General features: G+C 47.2%; 1 protein-coding gene across 1 annotated transcript; it reads left to right on the top strand.

The window, feature by feature from the left end:
• Positions 1 to 382: 382 nt before the first annotated feature.
• On the top strand, positions 383 to 23,230 carry abca3b (ATP-binding cassette, sub-family A (ABC1), member 3b). Its single transcript, XM_047037769.1, has 31 exons — positions 383 to 652; positions 2,512 to 2,597; positions 5,133 to 5,382; positions 7,180 to 7,307; positions 7,880 to 8,045; positions 9,387 to 9,646; positions 9,835 to 9,951; positions 10,233 to 10,353; positions 11,054 to 11,227; positions 11,379 to 11,560; positions 11,729 to 11,875; positions 11,972 to 12,101; positions 12,232 to 12,386; positions 12,489 to 12,644; positions 12,793 to 13,003; positions 13,098 to 13,248; positions 13,700 to 13,798; positions 14,741 to 14,939; positions 15,042 to 15,348; positions 15,555 to 15,822; positions 16,226 to 16,421; positions 16,604 to 16,823; positions 17,158 to 17,316; positions 17,499 to 17,692; positions 17,823 to 17,957; positions 18,052 to 18,246; positions 18,392 to 18,579; positions 18,829 to 18,999; positions 19,137 to 19,333; positions 19,640 to 19,713; positions 21,706 to 23,230. The coding sequence occupies exons 2-31, from the start codon at positions 2,544 to 2,546 to the stop codon at positions 21,835 to 21,837; spliced, it is 5,136 nt and encodes a 1,711-aa protein (XP_046893725.1). The 5' UTR covers positions 383 to 652; positions 2,512 to 2,543; the 3' UTR covers positions 21,838 to 23,230.
• The last annotated feature ends 914 nt before the right edge of the window (positions 23,231 to 24,144 follow it).

Raw genomic sequence — 24,144 nt, 5'->3', positions numbered from 1 at the left:
AAATAGTCCAGTAAAGTGTCTACAAAAATGTTTAAATGTACTTTTTACATGTCTATTTTAAATGTCTGAATGTATAATTTTTTTTATTAAAACATGACAAAGGACTTCGAATTTCTCAGCCCTCTAATTTACTTTTTTACACAGAACATAAAGTAAAAACCCATACATTCTAATTAATACGTTTTTAAAGGGAATATATATATATATATATATATATATATATATCATTATTTTTCAAGCACTGCTCATTGTGAGTGAACCAGAACATTTCTGTCTTCCATCCCCTACTTGGAGCACAATCACATGAAGAATCGCACAAATCGCAAACAGCTGTGAAACCACGTGACTGTCGTCAAACGCCTGGTCACGTGATTGCGTTTGTTGACGATTGTGGCTGCATTTGTACAGTGATGGCTTTCCCAGCGCCTGGTGCAATGTCATCGCCTTCCTAGCTGCCGTTTAAGGAACAAAAGTTTCACTAATTCCGAATTCAACCGCTTTACATTCAGTAATTCAACCGCGATTGTTCCAGTGAAGGAAGAATCCGAGATAAATCAATGTTATCGGTGTAAAAAAGGAGAAAATAGGCTACAGAATCCGCCGACAGTAAGGACACCTCATGAAGCTCATGTGCCGATACTGCTCTCTTAAGGTAATGTAGTGCTGTTTATGGAAATTTATAATTTTTAAAATATAATGTAATGTTTTTAGACTATTCAAGAAAAAGCAACGAGGTTAATTTATGGAAAAATCGCTCGCATCGCCAGAATCCTCGGAATTGACAGGCGTGTCTTTTGTCCAATCAGTTAGGCCAAGGATATTATGTTACAACGGTAACAGACAAGATTGGTGGCGGGCGTAGTTTCGAAAAACGAAAAGGGTATATTATTCCATGGCGTAAATATAAATGAGTTTACAGTTTTATCAGAATTCATGAGCATCCTCTCACCATGGGTCTTTTGATATCAACACTGGATTATTATGAGTAGTTTACAGTGGCAATTATTTGTTTATATATTCTGCTGTTGTTTTACTCCTATTTCGTCCTTAAAATATGTTTAACATTGTTTAAAAGTAGAGATTTTTCATCACGCTGAAAATGTTCTTCTGAAATAGAACTGGGCCTTACACTTTGAATGACCATGAATGAAATGTGTTCATCCTGCAAATGAATGTCACTAGTATTTCTCATTGATGGTCAGTGGGTTGTTTATTGGCTTTATTACACTTATGAACTATGACACAGTGAACACATTCTCTTTAATTAAACAGATGATGCCACATGATCTTATCTCTTTTTAAATTCTGTACCATCCTTAAAATGTGACCTATTATTATTGGCAAAAGACCATTGGCACAAATGTAAAAGTTTTTTTTGACTGACCTTTTTATGTTTCTAAAATAGAAGGACACTATTTCTATACCAACAAGCAGTCTTCCTCTGGAGAAAATGCAATCAACTGATTTATACCTAAAATACATTTAGTGTAATCCAATGGGCTCCTAATAAAAGCTCTTCCTGACAGGATGTAAGGATGTATAACACACTCTGCCATCTAGCCAGTCTACATAAGTTTTTTGTCATCAATTTGGGAGAATTTATAGCTTTCATGGCTGCAGGAAAACACAACTGCAAGTAAAGGAAGACAATATTTGTGTTCTTGACTGGATAGGGAAGCTCTGTGGACTGTATAGCGCTAGATGATGGCTATCCGTTTACATGTTCATTTGATATTTTCATCATTTAGCAGATTATTTTAACCAAAGCACTTTTATGCAAAGTTCATCAGCTAGAAGAGTGAATTTATTTGACGTACACCAACACTTTTATCCATATATATACAACCACAGATGGGGAAAGTTCAATGATTGAGAGGTTAGTGGAGCAGGAAGCCAGGTGTTGTTATTTTTTTTTGAAGAGATGGGTCTTGAGTCATGGGGTTCCCTGTGCAGGAAGCAGCAAGACAATGTTACTACTCAAACTTGGTGTAAGTGCAATCTGTCAAGTATCCTGTCCAACTGGTTTGACTCCCTTTGGCCCTTGTTTTTTTCCAAGTAGATTTGTTGCCTTTCGAGTGCAACTCCTTCTCCTGTTCTGCTCGATCCCTCATGACTTACTCAGCGGCTTTGTCCCTACTTTGCCCGACGGGCCTGGTGATAAACCTGTTTCCTTGGAAGTTCACTTTGCATAATGCTGTCATTAATTCTTCTGACCCTATTTGACACACACAAAACCTTTCTCGACACAGTGTTAAGATTTCCAATAATTTTAACATATTGGGACAGCTGTCCTGTGCTAACTTCCAGTTCCCTGTATTTAGCTTAAGTTTCAGGGTCTATGTTGCCGTTATTGCAGAATGAGAGTTGGTGCAGGGTCAGCAGGGTGTTCCGCTCTTCAGAAGCAGGAGGATTGCTCTGTGTGGACTCTGTGAGGCCTTTCTCAAATCTTTGTCGTTTGTTTAATCTGGAACATGGCCTATCTCAACGTCTTGCTCTCTTTTCCCTGGCCAGGTACTGTAGTGCTGGGCTACTCGCCTCTCAAAATGGCAATCATCCGGCAGTTTGGACTACTGCTGTGGAAGAACTACATTCAGCAGGTGGGTTTCTATGGGAAGGGGTATAGAAAAACGGGACATGAGACTGTATTGTCATCTCTTCTGTGATCTTTTGTGAAACTTGGCCTAGTGTATTGGATTCGAGTCATCTTTTCTACGGGGTATGACCAACTAGTCTGTGTAGCAGTATTCTAATGTGCAGCACAGTGACACTGTTCCCATTGTATTGTTAGCTGTGTAGATTTGCACATTTTATGATTGAGATAATGCAGCTGTTATTCTGTCTTTTGTAATGATATGGGCTGGGCAAGGTATGTATAACAGTTTGTGTCTAAGGCTCTTACCGGCTCTCACTGGCTCACAAGGAGATCCTGTCATTTGGCAATCCTCCACTACATTCAATTTTTGCTGATAAATATTTCACATGATGTGCTGTGTAGTGTCTCAAAACATAGTTGCATCATATGACAAGTTCAAAGGTTAGCCTCCTTGTGGGTTCTGCATGTTTTCAGTTAACTTGTTGCGTTACTTGTCAGTTATAACTTGTTTGTCAGTGTTACTTATAATAGAATTAATATAACTGATAACTGATGTTCTTTGCCTCATCTGCTCCACTTGAAATGGAGAAACCTTCCATTGAAGGGATGCTGAAATGCATCAGGTTGGGATATTTACCCCTAGAAAGATAGAACATGAATATTTGTTTCACAAGTCATTCAATATTTGCTGTCAACTTGCACATAAGCTAACTGGTATCTTTGTGGTTTAGCATAGCTACTCTGTATCAATGCTGTAGGCTCATACAGCATGCACTCAGTATGCACTCATACGACTTATCTGGGCTGGTGGTTGCACAATGGAAGCTCACTACAGACTAACACAAACTGAGGAGCCTGCCGATCTCATTGGCTAGTCTGTCCGGGAGAATGTTGTTGCTTCATCACCCTTTACCCACTCCCACTGCTCCAGTTGTGGCTGTTGCTAGGAAACTCCTGCGAGAGCAGGCAGAAAGGAAGTGGGGGCTGTGTGTCTTGGCTGAGATGCAGGCACCCGAGGGTCACGTAAGGTACTGTAGCCCCCCCTCCCCGTGTTTGAGTCCTCTAAAAGGTTATCTATTTTTCTCATGTCGTTCTCTTTGATCACAATCTAACGTCTAACATAGCTGGATGGGTTAAAGAGTGAGCACTCTCATCACATCCATGGTTTCATTTTCCAAAGGAAGGATGGTTTTGTTTTTTAGAGAGTTAATCGAGGTCAGACGTAGAACTGACCAATGGAAATGGAATGCCAAAAATACTTTTTTGGGCACAGTCAGAGTGGGAGGAATGTTGAAAAGAGGTCGAAACTACTTGAGCTAAGAGGCTATGGTGTAAGAGTGTGATAAACATTTCACCAATGCAACCTTGTAAAGCTGCACTCTTTTTACATCACTGGTACAACCAATAGGATTTGTGTTGTCCTAGAATAAGACTATTGTGCTAAATAGGTTGTATAGTCCCATTTATAAAAGCAGTGAAGGCTGAATGGCGGACGGAACTGGTGATAATCTGTATGTGGTACACCTATTGCTGTTATTGTCTGGTAGTATGTCTTAATTTCATGCTCTATAAATGCCCATCTATAAGTTGTAGTTTCATGTTTAATGCGTGTTCTCTCTGTAATGTTTGGTAACTTGTTCGTAGAGGGCTACCTTCTGTAGATATTTGCTTGAACCCCAGTTGTGCAGAAAGTAATCTGATTTAACACATCAACTAGTTAATTATTGCTGTGTTCTAGTTTTGTTTGAGCAACAACATACAAGGAAGGTAGCTCTTCGGGAACAGGGTTGTAGACCATACTGTAAATTGTATCAAGTGACTCTAGGCTGTGTTGCTAGTGTCATGTTGTGCTGCCAGTGTCGTTTTCCCTGTGGACCTGGATCTAAGTCTGCCCTGGGTCCTAGAGACCTGTCTCTGTGTGCTCAACCCACACACACACACACACACACTTGTTCCCCCCTATCAGTCACAGGCTCAGCTAAGCTGTGATGTTTATATAAGTGACAGTACCCCAGACGCCTCTGTTTTTGTGCAGCCACGATTACATCAATTGTGATAGGGCATAGACCTAGTCACCCATCCAAAAACAAGGTCATGCTTGTCTGGTAAGCCCAGATTCCTGAGGTTATTGGATTTGGCAGACACTCGTGCCTTTTGTTGCAGCTGTGATAAGAAGGTTTAATATCCACACTCACCTGTAGCTGAAACAGTGTCCCAGTCATTGACCTAACTTCTCATTCCCTGCTACTCTCTGCTTTTTGTCTTCTCTACCGTATTTCTTTTAAACATTTATTTCATGTCAAATTTTATTTTTCCAATAGAGGAAATTTGGTTGCAGCCAGGTATACAAATAAATAAATAAATACAATCAATCCATCATAATGCATGGAAAAACTGAATATAGGACACAGTGACAACAACACAATACCGCACAGTGCAAGATCACTTCTTGTGAGGCCAGATATGATTTTATGACCCTCCTCTTCCTGTTTCTACATTTCATTATTCAACCCTCTCCCCCTCTCTCCTCCCTCTCCAGAAGCGTCAGATCCTGGTGACTCTGGTGGAGATCGCCCTGCCGCTCCTCTTCTCGGCCATCCTCATTGTGCTCCGCCAGCGCATCCCCTTCAAGAACTACCCCAACGCCACCGCGTACGAAAGCTTCTCCGTGGACAGTCTTCCCCAAATCCCCAGTGCACCCTTCCACCTGGCCTACGTTCCAGGCAACGCCAGTGTGGTGCGACGGGTAGCAGAGGATGTGCAGCGCAGCCTGAACTCGATCAGCTCAGGTGGGTGGGGAAGCAGAGGGGTCAGAGGTCATATCTTGGATGCGGCACACTTTCAAATTTTGACTTTCCATGTGTGCCTTTCCGTTCAACCGAAGCACAGGTTCGGTTGAACTGGGATGGGATGAACTCGTTTGCTCTTTTGCAAAGAAGTCATGGGGGCTGTTTGCTTATGTTGCTCTCTCACTCATCCTTTATAGCCTGTTAGTCTGGTTCCACAGAGCCCTCACACACACCAGCAGGAGAAGGTATGGTATAGTATGGTATGAACTAGGCATGGTCTGGTTGGTATGAAGGCCAGATAGGTATGCAGGCAGACAGGTATTCTGTCAGTGATAGAGGCAGACAGCAAGTAGGCCAGATTCTAACTACACACTTGGTGAACCTGTCCTCTAAGATCCCAGCACACACTCAATAATTCAGATGGCTTCTTTGGAGAAGGGAGGATAAGGAAGAGGAGGGGCACAAGCAAGGCTCACCATGTCACACAATATAATGTCACACTTATGGGAAAATTCTGATTTAAAACGGCAACCTTTGACTGGTTGGTCTGTCGAGGAACCAGAGGAGCAGAACCGATCATTCCAATGTACCTCTACTTGTGCTTACTGCAAATGGTGAATACATACAAAAATGTCCCACTTGTAGGAGCCCTGTATGTGCATTAAAATACTTAATCATTGAAATGCTATCTCACATAGACCCTATGTAGGACATTTACTGTATGGATGAAGATCTGCAGAGTCATCAGGTTGTGTGGTGGTCAGGAACAGTTGTGAATGTAGATTTATCGTACCCACTTTAGTGGATGGCACTTTGACACTGGTTTGGCTTGGAGGCAGGTTGTGTGTGCGCGCGCGTGTGTGTATGAGGCGCTGTAATTAGGCCATATTTAAACTTTTCCTCTCATACACACTGTGGAAGACCTTTTGCCTTTCACAAACACGACTGAAATACACTCACATTCACTACTGAACACCTCTCACGTATACATAATAAAACTCATTACACTACATAAAAACTTCTGTTAAGTTTGAAAAAGAAAATACTGCATTCACTACAATTCTGTACTTATTTAATTTTCACTTCTATATGTGAGAGGTTTCACTCTCAGTGGGGTGTGTGAGAGGAGTTAGTTACATTTTCAGTAGTATGTGTGAGAGGTGTTCACCGTGGTATAAGAGAGGTTCTCACTCATGAGTATGAGAGGTTTTCAGATATCATTGTGTGAGGTTCCATTCTCATGAGTCTACGTGAGAGGTGTTCAGTAGTGTCTGTGAAAGGCAAAAGGTCTTCAATGGTGTGTATGAGAAGCGAGTTCGAATTATTAGCCTACACGGCCCCTCGTGTGCATGTCGCATGTTTTGACATATTGTTTGCAGACCCTAGAATGACCTGTGTGTGTGTGTGGTGTGTGAGACACTGCCCTTCACTCCGGTCTAGACATGCTTTGTCTAGACCTCAAAATACCTTCACTTGTGACAAGATTACCACTGATTTCCAAATCTAGTGAGGTAAGTATGGTCAGTCAATAAGACTCAGTCAAGAGCCTCACCACCCTACCTTTTGACTTGTATTGATTTACTTTTGAGGTATGCTTGCTGCCTATGATGTTGTGTGTTTTTAACTAAGAAACGCATGAGAACGGGTTTGTTTAACGACTACATTGCAAAGCTCATCAGGAAAAGAAGAAATTGAGTCTGCAGGCCTGGTGTGAACCTGCTATTAGACTTGTATTCACACTTCAACCAATGTCTTTATGTGTGTGTCTATGTGTGTGTGTGTCCCTGTGGCCAACAGTGCGCGGCTTTGAGACAGAGGAGCAGTTTGAGGAGTTTGTGAGGAACGACCCCCTGGCAGGGAAGGTGCTGGCAGCCGTGGTGTTTGAACACCCCTTCACCCACGACGATGAGCCCCTCCCTCTACAGGTCAGCACGACCCTAGTGGGTCTCGTACTAGACTGGACAGCTACCTAAAGAGGATTTAACCACATTTTAGTCTAACTAGCTAATTACCCACTGAACAGTAGTTATCTATGAGCAAGGTTGAGCAGCCCTGACTTAGATCATTGTTTATTCTTATAGTAGGGGAAGGAAATGGTACATTTAGAGGTGAGAGATGTGAGGTTGAACAGAAACCTTTGAAATGGTGTTGCACCTATTTATGTCCCCAAGGTGATTTCAATCAAATGGAATGAAATGTCTAGGAGAGGTCTGAGCATTCGATGAACAGATCTCTAAAAAAATATATCTAGAGCTGGTGGTGTTGTTAATTAGGAAGTGAGACGGGGAAGAAGGACTCGTTTAAATGCACACACACACAGTGGTTCTTCCTGTGTGACTGGTAACACATACTTTACTGCACTGAAAGTTTGAAAGTCTGAAGCCTGTTAAAGGAGCTCACTGTTTACCCCTTGTGGAAGATCATTTCTCAGTACAGTTTTTCTTTCTTCAACCCCTTCTCCTATCACACCTCTTCTCCCACTCCTGTTGGTGTGTAGGTGAGCTACCACCTGCGTTTCACCTTCACCCCTCGCAACGCCCCAGCCAAGGAGAAGTCTGAGCTCAACCCCAACAATGACCTGGACTGGCACACCCTCAGCCTCTTCCCCCTGTTCCAGATGCCCGGGCCCAGGGAGCAGTACGACCGCCAGGGGGGCACACCGGGTGAGCATGGGCACACACACATGCACACACATGCACACACATACACACACACACACACACAGTGAAAGGTAGAGTCAAGCCTAACAGCAATCAGGATGTATGACCTCTGTTTTATCGCCCAGTAGCTGAGGTGTTACAGAAGCATGTAGGAGTCTGAAGGCATCTATTAGTTCCTTACTGTAAAAAAAAAGAGTAGTTCTACATATGTATACTGTACTCAGAGTTCAATAGGATCTCTTTTCTGACACACACTGGCTATCGGGGCTTGGCGTTCAACGACGTGGCCTTATCTTGAGGTGGCAGAGCCAGGGTTGTTACAGGCTGGTGGGCTGGGTGTTTGGAGGAACTGGACCTCGTCAGCTGTCACACGCATAGAACAATTCACCCTCCACTCTTGTCCAAAGTTCCTCTGTCTGTCCATGTTACTGTCTGTCTGTCTGTCTGTCTGTCCGTCTGTCTGTATGTCTGCTACATTAACACTACATTGCTACATTCCCCAGGTCTGCGAATAACAGCAAGACAACAACAAATCCATGAATGTAGATTCAGAACCAAACATGTAGGGTGGTTCTTAAAGGTCCCATGACATAAAAGTTTCAGTTTAGGAGATTATTTAACATTAATATGAGTTCCCTTAGCTTGCCTTTGGTCCCCCCCAGTGTTTAGTAATGTTGTTAGGTGTAAACCAAGCCCTGGGTATTCTCCGCCTTTGAGAAAATGAAAGCTCAAACATTCTGATTTGAAAATGTTCCTCTTATGTAGTCATAAGAGGAAAGGTTACCTCCCCTTTCTTTGCTTTGCCTGCCCAGAGAATTTGGCCCGCCAATAAGAAAATGAACTACGACCGTGCAAGTGCGATATCGTTTTTTTCTCGACACATCATGGCTTGCAAACGACCGAAGCATGGCAGTTAGCCCCGCCTCTGTCCTTCTCATGGCATTTAAAGCTACAGACACAAAAATGGCACATCCTAAGGAAAGCTCATTGTGAGCCTGCTCATTGTGGCTGTAATTCTGCAACAAGGCTGAACTTTGGGAAAGAGACACCAGATACAGTAATAGGGGACGACTAAGGCCTATATAAAAACATCCAAAAACAGCATGTCATGGGACCTTTAAGAGGCCTCAGCTTTCAGTCACATTCTTTTCAGTTTCCTCCTAGACTCTCCTTATCATGTGATAGCACAAAAACTGTCTGTGTGAACTGTTTGTTTTGAGGCGAAGGAAAGCCCCTTGTGGAAAGGACCGTTAGAAGAAGTAACCCCCACCCTCCCTCCCTCCCCCCTCCTCCTCCACCGACCCCTCCCTCCCTCCCTCCCTCCCCCCTCCTCCTCCACCACAGGCTACCACCGCGAGGGCTTCCTGTCGGTGCAGCATGCCGTGGACCGGGCCATCATGCGCTCTTACAACAGCAGCGGCGTGGCCACCCTGCTCGGCCAGACCAAAGTGGTGCTCTCCCGGTTCCCCTACCCCGCCTTCATCTACGACGTCTTCATCCTGGCCATCCAGAACCAGTTACCCCTGCTGCTGGTGCTCAGCTTCACGTACACCTCCCTCAACATAGTCCGCGCCGTGGTGCAGGAGAAGGAGAGGAAACTCAAGGTGTGTGTGTGTGTGTGTTTTCGAGGTACAAAGAGGAAAAAGAGAAGGGGCTGAGAGACGGCGTAACGTGTGTTTGTGTGTGTAGGGGATAAAGGGAGTCCGAGGTGGAGACGGATTGTGCTCGGATGTGAAAGACTGTGTGTGTCAGTGTAAACCATGCCAAGCTAACTGTGTGTGTGTGTTTCCAGGAGTACATGCGGATGATGGGCCTGAGTAACTGGCTCCACTGGAGCGCCTGGTTCCTCATGTTCTTCCTCTTCCTCTCCATTTCCATCCTCTTCGTCACTGTGCTCCTGTGTGTCACGGTAAGAGTCCTTTCAAGGTGCAGGGGGCATTCCACCCAAACAGAGACAATGCTGTCATTGGAATACACTTAATAAAATAATTCTCCCTTCCCTGTGATGGACACAGCTGTGTAGATGAAGGACAAACTACTGACCTTTAGCATCAGTGTTTACACCAAAGGTGGGAGGGAGAGGAATGGGGAGGAATGAAGGATGCCTTTTTCTAAAATGTTGCATGCCTGAAGGAATCTAAAGTCTGGAGTTTGTTCAGGATTAACAAAGTGTGTGTGTGCCTTGTCTAGGTTCACCCTAACGGTGCAGTGCTGACCTACAGTGACCCCACACTGGTCTTTGTCTTCTTGCTTGTGTTTGCTGTGGCAACCATCAACTTCAGCTTCATGATCAGTGTCTTCTTCTCAAGAGGTGATTGTGAAATGTCTCGCTTGTTTCCGTCTGAAATGCTGGGGTATTCGTGCCACTCATGGTTGATCTGGTTGTTTCTATTGACTGTGCTCTTTTGACCTTTGGGCTGTGTATTTGAGAGACACATTATCTGAGTGTGTTTGTTCAAGTGTGTCTGTGTCTGCTATCAATGCTTAGCCTATGTTAGTTCAATCTCTTTCTTACCCTGCCTATTCCGTCTTGGTGCTGACCAATGGCGGTGCCAGGCCTTATCATTATGCCTGGCTGTAAAACTAAAAGTCAAATGTTGGTTCAGCCTAACATAACATTTTTTCACAAAGACTGAATAGCGTCCATATCTCCCTGTCTCTCTTTCTTACTGTACTTTCTTTAATATCTTCACATGTCTAACATCAGATAGCAAAGCCAGATCCTACTAGTAAATGATGAAATAGTGTATTACTTGTTTTAAACGATTGAAATAAATGGTGCCCCAAAATGTTGAATGAAGTGCTTGACAAACAAGGCAAAGCTATATGAGATACGTGTGTATGTTTTCCTCTGTGACAAAAATAATCAATTTGCACACAAATGAACAATTACAACCTGAAACGCACAACCTCACATGGAGCCGTTTCAAACGTTCTTTTTCCTGTTCAAAGTCCGACCGTAACATGTTCCCCCCCCTCATTTTCTTTCCCCTCCCGACGTTCCTCTCCAGCCAACGTGGCGGCGGCGGCCGGGGGGTTTGTCTACTTCCTGAGCTACCTGCCCTACGTGTTCCTGTGGCCCCGCTACGACCTGCTCAGCCACGCCCAGAAGGTCTCCGCTTGCCTCATCTCCAACGTGGCTATGGCCATGGGCGCCCAGCTCATTGGCATGTTCGAGGGCAAAGGTCCGTTTGGGAGAACCAGCAAAATCATTGTGTCTTTTTTTGGGGTGGGGTCTTCATTTCACTTTTTTGCCCTCTTGGACTAAGACAAATAATGTTTCTAACGTTGGAACGTACCGCCCTCTCCGTTCCACCTGGCCCTCCATCTCTCCAGGCACGGGGATCCAGTGGGCGAGCCTGTTTGACTCGGTGACGGTGGACGATGACTTCTCCATGGCCCAGGTGCTGGGGCTGCTCCTGCTGGATGCGCTGCTCTACGGCCTGGTGGCCTGGTACGTGGAGGCCGTGTTCCCAGGGGAGTACGGAGTCCCTCTGCCCTGGTACTTCTTCCTGCTGGTACGACCCTGGCCTCACACAAACACACACATGCAGCAACACCCAGACACACACACGCGTTGTGTTGTTATTGCTCATAAAGACTAAAGAACAACGTTCAGCTTAAACGTCCTGCATTGTTTTATTCCTTTAAACGAAATATCCGTTCATCCTTCCTTCCTTGGCCAGCCGTCGTATTGGTGCAGCAGCCCTCGCATGGCCCTGCTGAATGAGAAGGAGGAAGAGGAGGATGCAGAGAAGGCAATGAAGGGGGAGTTCATAGAGGAGGAGCCGTCAGGACTGGTGTCTGGGGTGAAGATCAAACACCTGGCCAAGGTGGGCACAGGTCTCCATCACTACAGGAGATGGTAGGCTTGCACGGTGAAACTGACTGACGTGTCTCTGTGTTGCGGTGGTGCCTCCTCTTGGCAGGAGTTCACTTTGGGCAGCAAGACCAGGAAGGCTGTCAAGGACCTGACGGTGAACATGTTCGAGGGCCAGATCACCGTGCTGCTGGGGCACAACGGAGCTGGGAAGACCACCACCCTGTCCATGCTGACAGGTAGGGACTGCGCACACACACACACACACAGTCATACACGCTCACACAGACTATGACCATTTTTCTTCACTATAACCACGAAGTGTTTTTTAGAAAGGTTATAGGTTTCTCTTTCATTGTGTCCACCCAGGTCTGTACCCACCTACCAGTGGGAGGGCCTACATCAATGGCTATGACATCTGCCAAGACATGGCTCTGATTCGCCGCAGTCTGGGTCTGTGCCCCCAACATGACGTTCTGTTTGACAACCTCACCGTCAGGGAGCACCTGCTCTTCTACGCCCAGGTACACCCTCCTCCTCCTCGGCACGCCTCGCCCCGGCCCTCAGAGACCGATGCCTCCACTCAGCTTTTCTAGCGTTTCACCCTCCTCTTCCGTGGTTTCTAGTTGAAGGGTTACCCCCGGCAGAAGATCCCTGCGGAGGTGGACCGGATCCTCCATATCCTCAACCTGGAGGACAAGCGGCAGGCCCACTCCAAGACCCTGTCGGGGGGCATGAAGAGAAAACTGTCCATCGGCATTGGCCTCATCGGAGACTCCAAGGTCAGAGACCACGTCTGTCTGTCTGTCTCTTTATCACTCACACACACGGTCTCCCTCTTACACATTCTCACACCCAAACACCCTCTCACGTGCACTCTCTGATTCCTCTCACGCGTCGCCCTCAAACCCTCCCCCTCCCCCCGCCCAGGTGGTGATGCTGGACGAGCCCACGTCGGGCATGGACCCGTCGGCGCGGCGCGCCACCTGGGACCTGCTGCAGGGGGAGAAGCGCGGGCGCACCATCCTGCTCACCACCCACTTCATGGACGAGGCCGACCTGCTGGGGGACCGCATCGCCATCATGGCCGGCGGCGAGCTGCAGTGCTGCGGCTCGCCGCTCTTCCTCAAGAACAAATACGGTGAGGATGGGGACGGCGGGACGACGCGTATCTCCTGTGAACGGCTTTACTCATGAATGCCCCCCCACCCCTCCCGCCCCCCTCCACCCTCCAGGTGCTGGTTACCACATGGTGATCGTGAAGGACGCGCTGTGCAACGTGTCAGAGATCACGCGCCTGGTGCACATGTATGTTCCCAACGCCACGCTAGAGAGCAGCGCCGGTGCTGAACTGTCTTACATCCTCCCCAAGGAGAGCACCAGCAGGTAACACACACACACGCACGCATGCACACACACACACACACACACACACTGTGAAACACAGAGCTAAAGTAGATAAGGATGAGGCATACAACACATCATGGGAATTGATGCGGAATGTGTTTTTTCCACTTTGATCACAATACACAGTATTAAAACTCTACTACTTGACACGTTTAATACACACAGTTTATGAATATGATATCCCCCCCCCAAATACGTTAGCTACAGGTGGAAATTGTGACTACTACTCTTACCAAAGGATGGACGTATGTTCTCTGTTTATTTCAAACTTAAACATTGAATAATACAAATAATGATAAATTGTTTAACATTTTAAATAATTAGGAAGTGATGCTGACACGGTCATGATTGGATTAGTTCACTATTCTGACCTACTTTTTTTGCCAGGCCTTTGTAAAATGATCCCCTCCTCCCTTCTACCTCTGTCCAGGTTTGAGCTGTTGTTCGCAGAGCTGGAGATGAACAGAGAGGAGCTGGGCATCGCTAGCTATGGAGCATCCGTCACCACCATGGAGGAAGTCTTCCTCAGGTACACACATGTACACAGACACACACACACACACACACACACACGTGTACACAAACACACACACACACACACACACATGTACACAGACACACATACACATACACACGCGTGTACACCGATAGACACACAAACACACAGGCATCCACCCCAGCTTGGCATAAGGCTGTGACTACTACTTCCTAGGCTCCTCTGTTTTGGACAGTAACACTCTTATACAATAACCCTTACGGAATTAATTAAGCCTTTTAGTAAGTGCAGTTAGTTCTAATAAATGTCACCTGTGGATGTGTAGTTACTTAGTAGTTATTTCCTGTCACTTTGTGGAGCTCTACTTGGTAGTCCTGTCTTAAACTCTGTCTAAACTCATGTTCATCTTCCACCCAATGATCTCCGTTCACACAGCTGCCTTCCACTGCTGCTTAATAAGCAATCATACCAGCTTGGTGGGCTGTGTGTGTGTGTGTGCCTGTGTGTCAGTTAGGTTGTTGGTGTGTTCATCTGTGCTAGCCATAAACGGCTGTGTGTGTGTGTGTGCCTGTGTGTCAGTTAGGTTGTTGGTGTGTTCATCTGTGCTAGCCAGAAACGGCTGTGTGTGTGTGTGCCTGTGTGTCAGTTAGGTTGTTGGTGTGTTCATCTGTGCTAGCCAGAAACGGCCGCTGCAGCTGCCAATGCTCCCTCGTTATTTTCCAGAAAAGAAGCAGTTGCCACCAATCCCCCCCCCCCCCAATCTCATTCAGGCATCATTGTCTTCTTAAAGACGGACACACCAGGGAGTACCAATGGGGCCTCTCTAATGAACTAGATTTGATATGGCTTCTCTAGAAGAGTAAATGAATGAGAGCTGCTTCTTTCCCTTGCATTAACTGTACTATTTCTCACGCATGAAGTTTTGCGGTACCTTTTATTGTCCTTTTTATATTTTGCATGTGTGTGTGTTTCCAGGGTGGGTAAGCTGGTGGACTCCAGTCTGGACATCCAGGCCATCCAGCTGCCCGCTCTCCAGTACCAGCACGAGCGGCGCTCTCATGACTGGACCACGGACGACGCCAGCAGCATCAGCGGCATGACCGACGTCACCGATTTCACCGACAGCGGCACGCTCATCTCCGAGGACTGCTCCAACATCAAGCTCAACACGGGGGTGAGGCACCGGGACCGGCCGGGTCAAACCATTCCTGCCAAGTGGAGGCGTCCTATGTTAAACCCTTTCTCTTCCCCCTCGCTCCCGCCCCCCTCCCACCAGGCCAGACTCTACATGCAGCAGTTCTATGCCATGTTCCTGAAGAGGGCGCTGTACAGCTGGAGGAACTGGAAGGTGATGGTGGCCCAGTTCCTGGTGCCCCTGGTGTTCACCGTGCTGGCTCTGGCCGTGGCGCGCTCCTTCCCCGGGCACCACAGCGCCCCCCTGCTGCGGCTGGTGCTGGGCCGCTACGGCCCCACCACGGTGCCTGTGGCCCTGGAGCCCGGGGCAGGACAGCTGACCGCTGCCCTGGCTGACACCTACAACCTCCAGCTCTCTGCACAGCAGGCTCAGCTTGAGAACATCACAGGTGTGTGTAATCAACAAATCATGCACAATTTACATAAGTCAGGCTCTTTTATTTTGTATTTATTTATTTTGAAGGGGGAAACGCTCCATGTAATCCAGTCCTTAAATATGTATCTCTCACAATTTGAGCAGCTGGTTGAGATGAAAGCCAGTGAATTCATCCTCATCCCCCCTATCCTCTCCCATACATCCCCCCTCTCCCTCCAGACTTCACAAACTACGTGCTGACCCAGGCCGAGCGGGAGGGCGGGGCCTTCAACGAGCGCTGCGTGGTGGGCGCCGCCTTCCGTGGCGCCGCGGTGACGGAGATCACCGCGTACTTCAACAACCAGGGCTACCACACGGTCGCCACGGCCCTGATGATGGCGGACAACGCCCTGTTCAAAGCGCTGGCGGGACCCAACGCGTCCATCCAGACGGGCAACTACCCCATGCCCCGCAACCTGTCTGAGAGTGCCCAGGGCCAGATTACCGAGTGAGTGGAGAAGGGCGGAGGGAAGGGGTTTACGGAGGAGAGGTGCATGAGACGAACGCAGAGAATCAGACACAAGACTGGTTCGATAAGGTCGAGGGAGGCTGATAATAGGGAAGTGGTTGCGGTATAAAGAAGTATTGACCGCAGTCTAGCATCATTGATCTGGAGGAGAGGAGTAGAGGAGGAGAATAAAAGGAGAAGGGTCCCCAGAGCCGAGGATTGGGTTGTTGTAACTGTGGAGAGGGATTGGACCACAGTCCACCAAAATTGCATGCGCATACAGGGTCGCAGGGATGGCGAATTTCCACTTGTTCTCTTATTTTTGGCTTTTCCCTCTCTCTCAGCTGACCTCACCCTAACCCATGACCTCCCCCTAACCCATGTATCCTCCCTCCATCTCCAGGGGCTTTGGCATCGCCATAAACCTGATGTACGGCATGGCGTCCCTCTCCAGCACCTTCGCCCTGCTGCTGGTCACCGAGCGCTCCGTCAAGTCCAAGCACGTGCAGCAGGTCAGCGGGGTGTACCTCTCCAACTTCTGGTTCTCCGCCCTGCTCTGGGACCTGGTCAACTTCCTGCTGCCCTGTGTCCTCATGCTGGTCAGTCTCGCTCTCTCGCACTCACACTCTCTCTCACATACACGCACACACACATGCTGCTGTAGTTTGTTTAATATCGGTTTACTAGCATTATTTCAAATACTGCGTGTGACTATGTCTCTGCTGTCCTTTTTTCTCCTTGTTCCTTCTCTCCCCCCCCCCTCCACCCCACCCCCCTTCAGGTGGTGTTCCAGGCGTTCGGGGTGAAGGCCTTCGTGGAGCACAACCACCTGGTGGACATGCTGCTGTTGCTCCTGCTGTACGGCTGGGCCGTCATCCCCCTTATGTACCTGCTCAGCTTCCTGTTTTCCACCGCCGCCTCCGCCTACACACGGCTCACCATCTTCAACATCATCAGCGGCACCGCCACCTTCCTCAGTGTCACCATCATGACCATCCCAGGTGAGGTTATGGGGAACACCCCGATGCACTTGGTTTCTTCTCCCCGGTCCAATTCGACGAGTGGTTTTGTCCTCCACTGTAAGGGAAAAAACTATTCTTGTCAAGTAATCGACCCATTTGACCATTTATTCAAGAGTTGTTTTGTCATTATAAACCTTTTTTAGTCTGTCATCAGTCGTGTCAATATGTTGGATGCTGCTTGAAAAGATGGTTGCAAGACTTAATTGTTTCTAGATAATGAACCATTTAGTGACTCAACTCTGACTCTATCATCCATGTCTTTTTCCCCTGCCTCTGATCCCTTTCTCTTCATCCATCCATCCATCCATACCAGAGCTGAACCTGCTGGACATGTCTCATCTCCTGGACAAGGTGTTCCTGGTCTTCCCCAACTACTGCCTGGGCATGTCCATCAGCCAGTTCTACAAGAACTATGAGCTGCTCACCTTCTGCACCTCCAGCCCTTTAACTGAGACTATCTGCAAGATCTTCAGTAAGGGACCCTTGGAGGGGCGCTGGGGATTGTAGTTTTAACCAGGCTACTAATTGTAGGCTTAGTTGTTAGGGTTAGTCAGTCAGTGGTGAGAGATTGCGATTATTACCACTGTTTTCATCAACATGATTAAGTATTTTCTCTAAGCGGTAGGAAGTTAACCCTTGGCTGACCCTTCCCAGACATCACCTACCAGGAGAACTACTTCTCCATGTCTGAGCCTGGCGTGGGCCGATTCCTGGTGGCCCTGTCCCTGCAGGGCCTGGTCTTCATCCTCCTGGTGTTCGCCATCGAGCTGCAGGGCCCCCGGACCATCCGACGAGCCCTCTGCTCCCTCTTCTCCATCTGCTGCTCCCGCTGCACCCGGCGCAGCAAGGTGAGAGGGTGGAGACACGCCAGGACGTCGCTTTCCTCTGCTCGGAGTGGTCGGTGGTAACGATCACTGACGCAGACTTGTTTTCATGTGTTTTGATGGTTTTCGCAATGTGTGTACGTGTGTGCGACAGCTGACTCTGGTCAAGGATGCAGCTGCACAGCCCGAGGACAGGGACGTGGCGGAGGAGAGGAAGAGGGTTCTGGAGTGTCACCCCATGGTGGAGTCTATGGTGGGGAGTCCACTCATACTGCACGAGCTCAGCAAGGTACACTGTGTGGTTGTGTGTGCGTGCATGTGCGTGCGTGTGTGTGTGTGTGTGTGCGCGTGGTCATCATGGTCGCCTCTCCTCCGCCGCTCAGGTGTACAGCGGTGGACAGCCCCTGCTGGCGGTGGACCGTCTCTCCCTGGCGGTGGGGAAAGGGGAGTGTTTCGGCCTGCTGGGCTTCAACGGCGCCGGGAAGACCACCACCTTCAAGATGCTGACCGGGGACGAGACGGTCACCTCCGGGGACGCCTACATAGACGGATACAGCATCCTGAGAGACATCAAGAAGGTAGGAGGGGACAGGAGAGAGAGGGGGGGGGGGAAGGAAAGGAACGAGTGTACCGGGGGGGACAAGAGAGAAGGGGACAGGGATACGGAAGGCATGGATGTCGATAAGCCCCCCCCTCCGCCCCCCCCCTTGTCCTGTGTTGCAGGTGCAGCAGAGGATTGGCTACTGCCCTCAGTTTGATGCGTTGCTGGATCACATGACAGGAAGAGAGACTCTGAGCATGTATGCCAGGCTGAGGGGGATCCCAGAGAAGTACGTGTCGGGGTGCGTGGAGAACGTCCTGAGGTCCCTACTACTGGAGCCCCACGCAGACAAACTGGTCCGCAGCTACAGGTAAGCTGTGTGTGCGACGCGTGCTCTTTAGCTGACGTTGTCAATTGAATGTGTTCATCTGTTGAATTTTCCATTTCAAGAGTATTGAGGAATGCCCAAACAATCCCGGCCTTACATCCATTCCTCACTTTTCTTTCTCTCCCACCATTCTCACCATTTTCTGGCTCTCCTTCCTTTCCATCTTTTCTTTTTACTCTCTCTTTTTCTCTCTCTTTGCCTCCCTCTCTCCCCTGCCTCTTCGGTCAACAGTGGGGGCAACAAGAGGAAGCTGAGTGCAGGCATGGCTCTAATTGGTGGACCTCCAGTCATCTTCCTAGATGAGCCGTCCACTGGGATGGACCCTGTCGCTAGGAGACTGCTCTGGGACGCCGTGACCCGCACAAGGGAGTCTGGCAAGGCCATTATAATTACTTCACACAGGTGAGTACATACTCATACCATTTTTGTTCCCTCCACAGTTCAGCGTCAAGAATGGATGGCTAAAGGGCTCACTTTCACTACCTATTTTCTTTCTCTCTCTCTTTCGCTCCGTCTCTTTCTCTTTCCACTGCCCTCAGTATGGAGGAGTGTGAAGCCTTGTGCACCAGGCTGGCAGTGATGGTGAGTGGTCAGTTTAAGTGTCTAGGCAGCCCCCAGCACCTTAAGAGCAAGTTTGGCAGTGGCTACACCCTGCTGGCCAAAGTGCGTGTGGAGGCAGAACTGGAGGACAGCGACTTGCAACTCTTCAAGGACTTCATCGAGGGAACCTTCCCAGGTCAGCCATGCCTACCCTTTCGGCCCTTTTTCCCATACTTTATATGTGCGTCCCTCCTTCTTACCTTCCGGTGACGCGTCGCATGATGAGACGGGTTTAAGTTGAGTAGAGAAGCACACTTTGATCTAACAGGAAGTCTGAGTTGAGAGACTGGCTTTAAGAAACCGAAAGACAGGATGTCATTTTGGTTGATTTGAAAAAGGGTTTCTGGTTCAAGAGCGTAATGCAGGTTCAAGAAGGGTCCAACATGGCTACTAATCATGCAAGATGTAGGTGTAATGTCTTGTCACTTCCTTGTCGTCACAGGAAGTCAGCTGAAAGATGAGCACCAGGGGATGGTGCACTACCACTTGACTGACAAGAAACTCACCTGGGCACAGGTAATTGATTCTATTTGGTGGATATACAGTGCCCTCCAAAAGTATTGGAACAGTGAGGCCAATTCCTTTATTTTTGCTGTAGACTGAAAACATTTGGGCTTGACATCAAACGATGAATGTGAAACCAGAGATCAACGTTTCAGCTTTTATTTCCAGGTATTTACATCAGGATCTGATGCACAAATTAGAAAATATCACCTTTTTGTTCGAACCCACCCATTTGTCACGTGAGCAAAAGTATTGGAACATGTGACTGACAGGTGTGTTTTGTTGCCCAGGTGTGTCCTATTACATACATTATTCAATCAATAAATACCACTGAATGTCTACACTCAGGTTCAGATTGGGTAAGATAGGTTTTGTCTATGCAGACTGTATTCAGAGGTGAAAACAACATGAAAACCAGAGCGCTGTCTTTGGGTGAAAAACAAGCAATTGTGAGTCTTAGAGAAGATGGAAAATCAATCAGAGCCATTGCAGAAACATTGGCCATAGCCAGTACAACCATTTGGAATGTCCTGAAGAAGAAGAAAACTACTGGTGTACTAAGTAACAGACGTCGAACAGGTAGACCAAGGAAAACATCAGCAGTTGATGACAGAAACATTGTAAGAGCTGTAAAGAAAGACCCTAAAACAACTGTTAGTGAGATCAGCAACAACCTCCAGATGGCAGGAGTGAAGGTATCACTATCTACTGTTCGCAGAAGACTTCATGAACAAAAGTACAAGGGCTACACCAGAAGATGCAAACCACTCATTAGCAAGAAGAATAGGAAGGCCAGGCTGGAATTTGCCAAAAAGTACAGAGATGAACCTCAAAAATTCTGGGACAAAGTTTTATGGACTGATGAGACAAAGATTAACTTTTACCAAAGTGATGGAAAGGCTAAAGTTTGGAGAAAGAAAGGAACTGCTCATGATCCCAAACACACAAGCTCATCTGTGAAACACGGTGGAGGTAATGTCATGGCTTGGGCTTGCATGGCTTCTTCTGGGACGGGCTCATTAATCTTCATTGAGGATGTAACACATGATGGCAGCAGCAAAATGAACTCGGAAGTCTACAGAAACATTTTGTCTGCCAATTTAAGGAAAGATGCAACCAAACTGATTGGCAGAGCCTTCATCATGCAGCAAGATAACGACCCAAAACACACTGCCAAAACAACAAAGGAGTTCATCAGGGGCAAGAAATGGAAGGTATTAGACTGGCCAAGTCAATCTCCAGACTTAAACCCTATAGAGCATGCATTTAACCTGCTTAAGAGGAGACTGAAGGGAGGAACCCCACAAAACAAACAACAACTGAAAGAGGCTGCAGTGAAAGCCAGGGAAAGCATCAAAAAGGAAGAATGCAAAAGTTTGGTGACGTCAAAGGGTCACAGACTTGCTGCAGTTATTGAAAGCAAAGGATTTGCAACTAAATATTAAGTCTTATTCACTTAAATATGTTTTAAGTATATCTGTTCCAATACTTTTGATCACATGACAAATGGGTGGATTCAAACAAAATGTGATATTTTCTTAGTTGTGCATCAGATCCTGATGTAAATACCTGGAAATAAAAGCTGAAACGTTGATCTCTGGTCTCACGTTCATTATTTGATGTCAAGCCCAAATGTTTTCAGTCTACAGCAAAAATAAAGGAATTCGCCTCACTGTTCCAATACTTTTGGAGGGCACTGTAGGACCTCACCAGAGAGATCCTAGCCAGTGTCACAAATGTGTGTTGTATCAGTGCACCTCCTAGTGGATGTTGCATATTGTGAGGTTGAGAGACAATAGCTGAAAGGTGGATGTTTACAAACTCCCTTTTTGTAAGTCTCTGCGTCACGACTTGAGTAAGAGATGAGATGTTTTGAATCTTGCACTACTTAACGTCAGATTTGGCCTTTTCCACATACACGCACGGCAGAGGATATTGCTTCTCTGCTTTCATGAGGCTCAACACTGATGGGGTGTGTGTGTGTGTTTTGCTTCTGCTGTTCAGGTGTTTGGCACTCTGGAGGCAGCCAAAGAGAAGTACAGTATCGATGACTACTGTGTGAGCCAGATCTCCCTGGAGCAGGTGTTCCTTAGCTTTGCCCAGTTCCAGCACTGCACTGAGGACAGGAGGAAATAGACCCTCCCCCACCCCGCCCCAAAACAGGAAGAGGAGAAGGAGGGCTAGCGCTCCTGTTTCCCCCCCCCCGTTGGGTTTCATCTGTCTGAGCGTCTCTGCACTTGGAATGGCTAGGCCTGTGTACATGGATTTGTGGAGCTTTTGTGACGCGCTACTGTGCTCGGTATACGCACACACGCATTAGCGACACACATCAACACACTCGCCCGCGCGCGTGTGTGTATGCATCTATATACACACACAGGCCTAGACCACTGTGCCGGGCTTGAGCAGGGGTTTGGTCAAATGAGTCCTTAAATGTTGCTCCATAATGTCTTTTGGGTTGAGTTGGAACCTACACGTTTTACTGCATCTGAAAATAAGTCTACCATGCTCATGGTCTACCTGGTCATTGTGTGTACGGACTAGACTGGACTGGTGTATATGTATGCACTTGTATGCCGCTGTTATTTATGATTTCTGTCTGTTTTCGAAATGACTGTGCTAAGTGGACAGACTTGAAGAAGGAAAACCACCCTGTAAAACCAGTCTGTGTGACTCAGTAGGGACCATTCTAGTAGGTCCACCCTTTGCCTTATGGGCTAATGGGTATTTTTCCCTTGTTCGGTCAAATGCCTGGTAGAAACATCTGATGTGCCCTACGGTAGCTCAGTCTTTAAGCAGAATGTAAATAATAATGCAATGTATTCATGGTACTGAACCCTTCTAGCAATCCAGATAATTATCAACAAGTTTTTTAGGGGGCATAAGCAAATGCATGCCTTGCATGACATTTCACTGAGAAAATAAGTAAAGAAAAAGAAGGTCCTTTTAAATGACCAATTACATCTGTCAAGACACATGACAGATGAGGGTCAAAAGGTTTGGGCTTGTTTGGCTCCTGTGGAATGACCATCTGCATCTCCATACTTGCTATTCTTGGATTCTCCAGACAAGGTCATGGATAGTTACCAGACCTGCTAGTCTGCTAGGTTACATCAAAAGTTTCGGAGCTCAGATGTCCACAAAGGCAATTGTGCAAAAAGGCATCGGATGACCCTGTATCAATTGCACAATAGTTGTGTTCCTCATGCTGCTACCGGGAAACTGAATGACTCGCCTTTAACAGCCAGTGGAAACTGTGTTTCTTGTCTTAACACAAAGGAGTTCCCTGTGTGTCCACAGGGACCTGTAGGTTATTGGTCGTCAGCAGAGCATCAGGATGCCCCCTTGGTCATCGTCACAGACTGTGGGCTCCTACAGGGAGATCCTGTCTGGACATTCAGTTAAGTGAACCCCTTGTGTGTTTGCGTGTGTCGTTAACTCTGTTTTGCCAATTTGCATTTACATTTAGTCATTTAGCAGACGCTCTGGCAACTTACAGTAAGTACAGGGACATTCCCCCCAAGGCAAGTAGGGTGAAGTGCCTTGCCCAAGGACACAACGTCATTTGGCACGGCGGGGAATCGATCCGGTAACCTTCTGATTACTTGCCCGACTCCCTCACCGCTCAGCCACCTGACTCCCCATCCCTTGATGTGTGTCCCCTGCCTTCCTCTGATTCACACTACTACAAGCCAATGTTATTTCATGTCAAATGATTACGTATGAGAAGTTTACCTGTTGATTCATGGAACATGCACTGCTACTGACCAATGCAAGGAGAGCCCTCACTCTACTGGAAGGTTCACCTCCAGGAAAGCAGCATCCAAGCAGTGTCATGAAAGTCACTTTCTTTTTTGACAACAGGGGATTGATTTGTTCGTTTGCAACCACTTTATGTAATGTAAAGATTAATTTGCACTTTTATGTAAGAGAATTACGGACCGTAGCCCCAAAAGATCTGACATAGTTTAGTATTAGAACCTGCTCCTCTTGTTGTATCCTATGTTCTTGGGTTCCCAGTTCTTTAAAAGAGGGATAACAACAATTATAGTTTTTACTCTCTCTGGCTATAAAGGTGGTTGGTGTAGCACATCATCTGAGCTTTCCAAATACTTGTGTAGATGCATTTTGAATGTTGATTAGGATTGTGATGCTTCATTTATCAATGCAGCTGGCCAGAGACCCACCTGGGCCCCAGCATAACCTGTGGTCAGGTTATCCTGCAGAACTTGAACGGGCCAACTACGGCCCTTCACAATCCCCTCAGGACCTGAGGTCAACGTACACCTTTCTGTCATGACTAAGGGCATTTCTACTGTCAAAGCTCAGTCGATCCATGCTGCAAGTGAGTTGAATGTATTTTTGTTGTCGTTTTCGAGCAAAGCATATGACACTGTGTGTTGGCACTACTACAAAAGTGACAGTTGGACTGGTGAGACCTGT

The sequence above is a fragment of the Hypomesus transpacificus genome, chromosome 17 (assembly GCF_021917145.1).
Source record: "Hypomesus transpacificus isolate Combined female chromosome 17, fHypTra1, whole genome shotgun sequence".
NCBI lineage: Eukaryota > Metazoa > Chordata > Actinopteri > Osmeriformes > Osmeridae > Hypomesus > Hypomesus transpacificus.
This window is presented reverse-complemented; position numbering and strand designations above follow the sequence as displayed.

Excerpts from the sequence above, each read along its gene's own strand:
- abca3b (XM_047037769.1), top strand. The coding sequence starts at position 2,544 with ATGGCAATCATCCGGCAGTTTGGACTACTGCTGTGGAAGAACTACATT. Across the intron at positions 15,823-16,225 it reads GCCCAGGGCCAGATTACCGA|GGGCTTTGGCATCGCCATAA; the intron begins GTGAGTGGAGAA and ends CTCCATCTCCAG. Across the intron at positions 19,000-19,136 it reads ATTATAATTACTTCACACAG|TATGGAGGAGTGTGAAGCCT; the intron begins GTGAGTACATAC and ends CACTGCCCTCAG.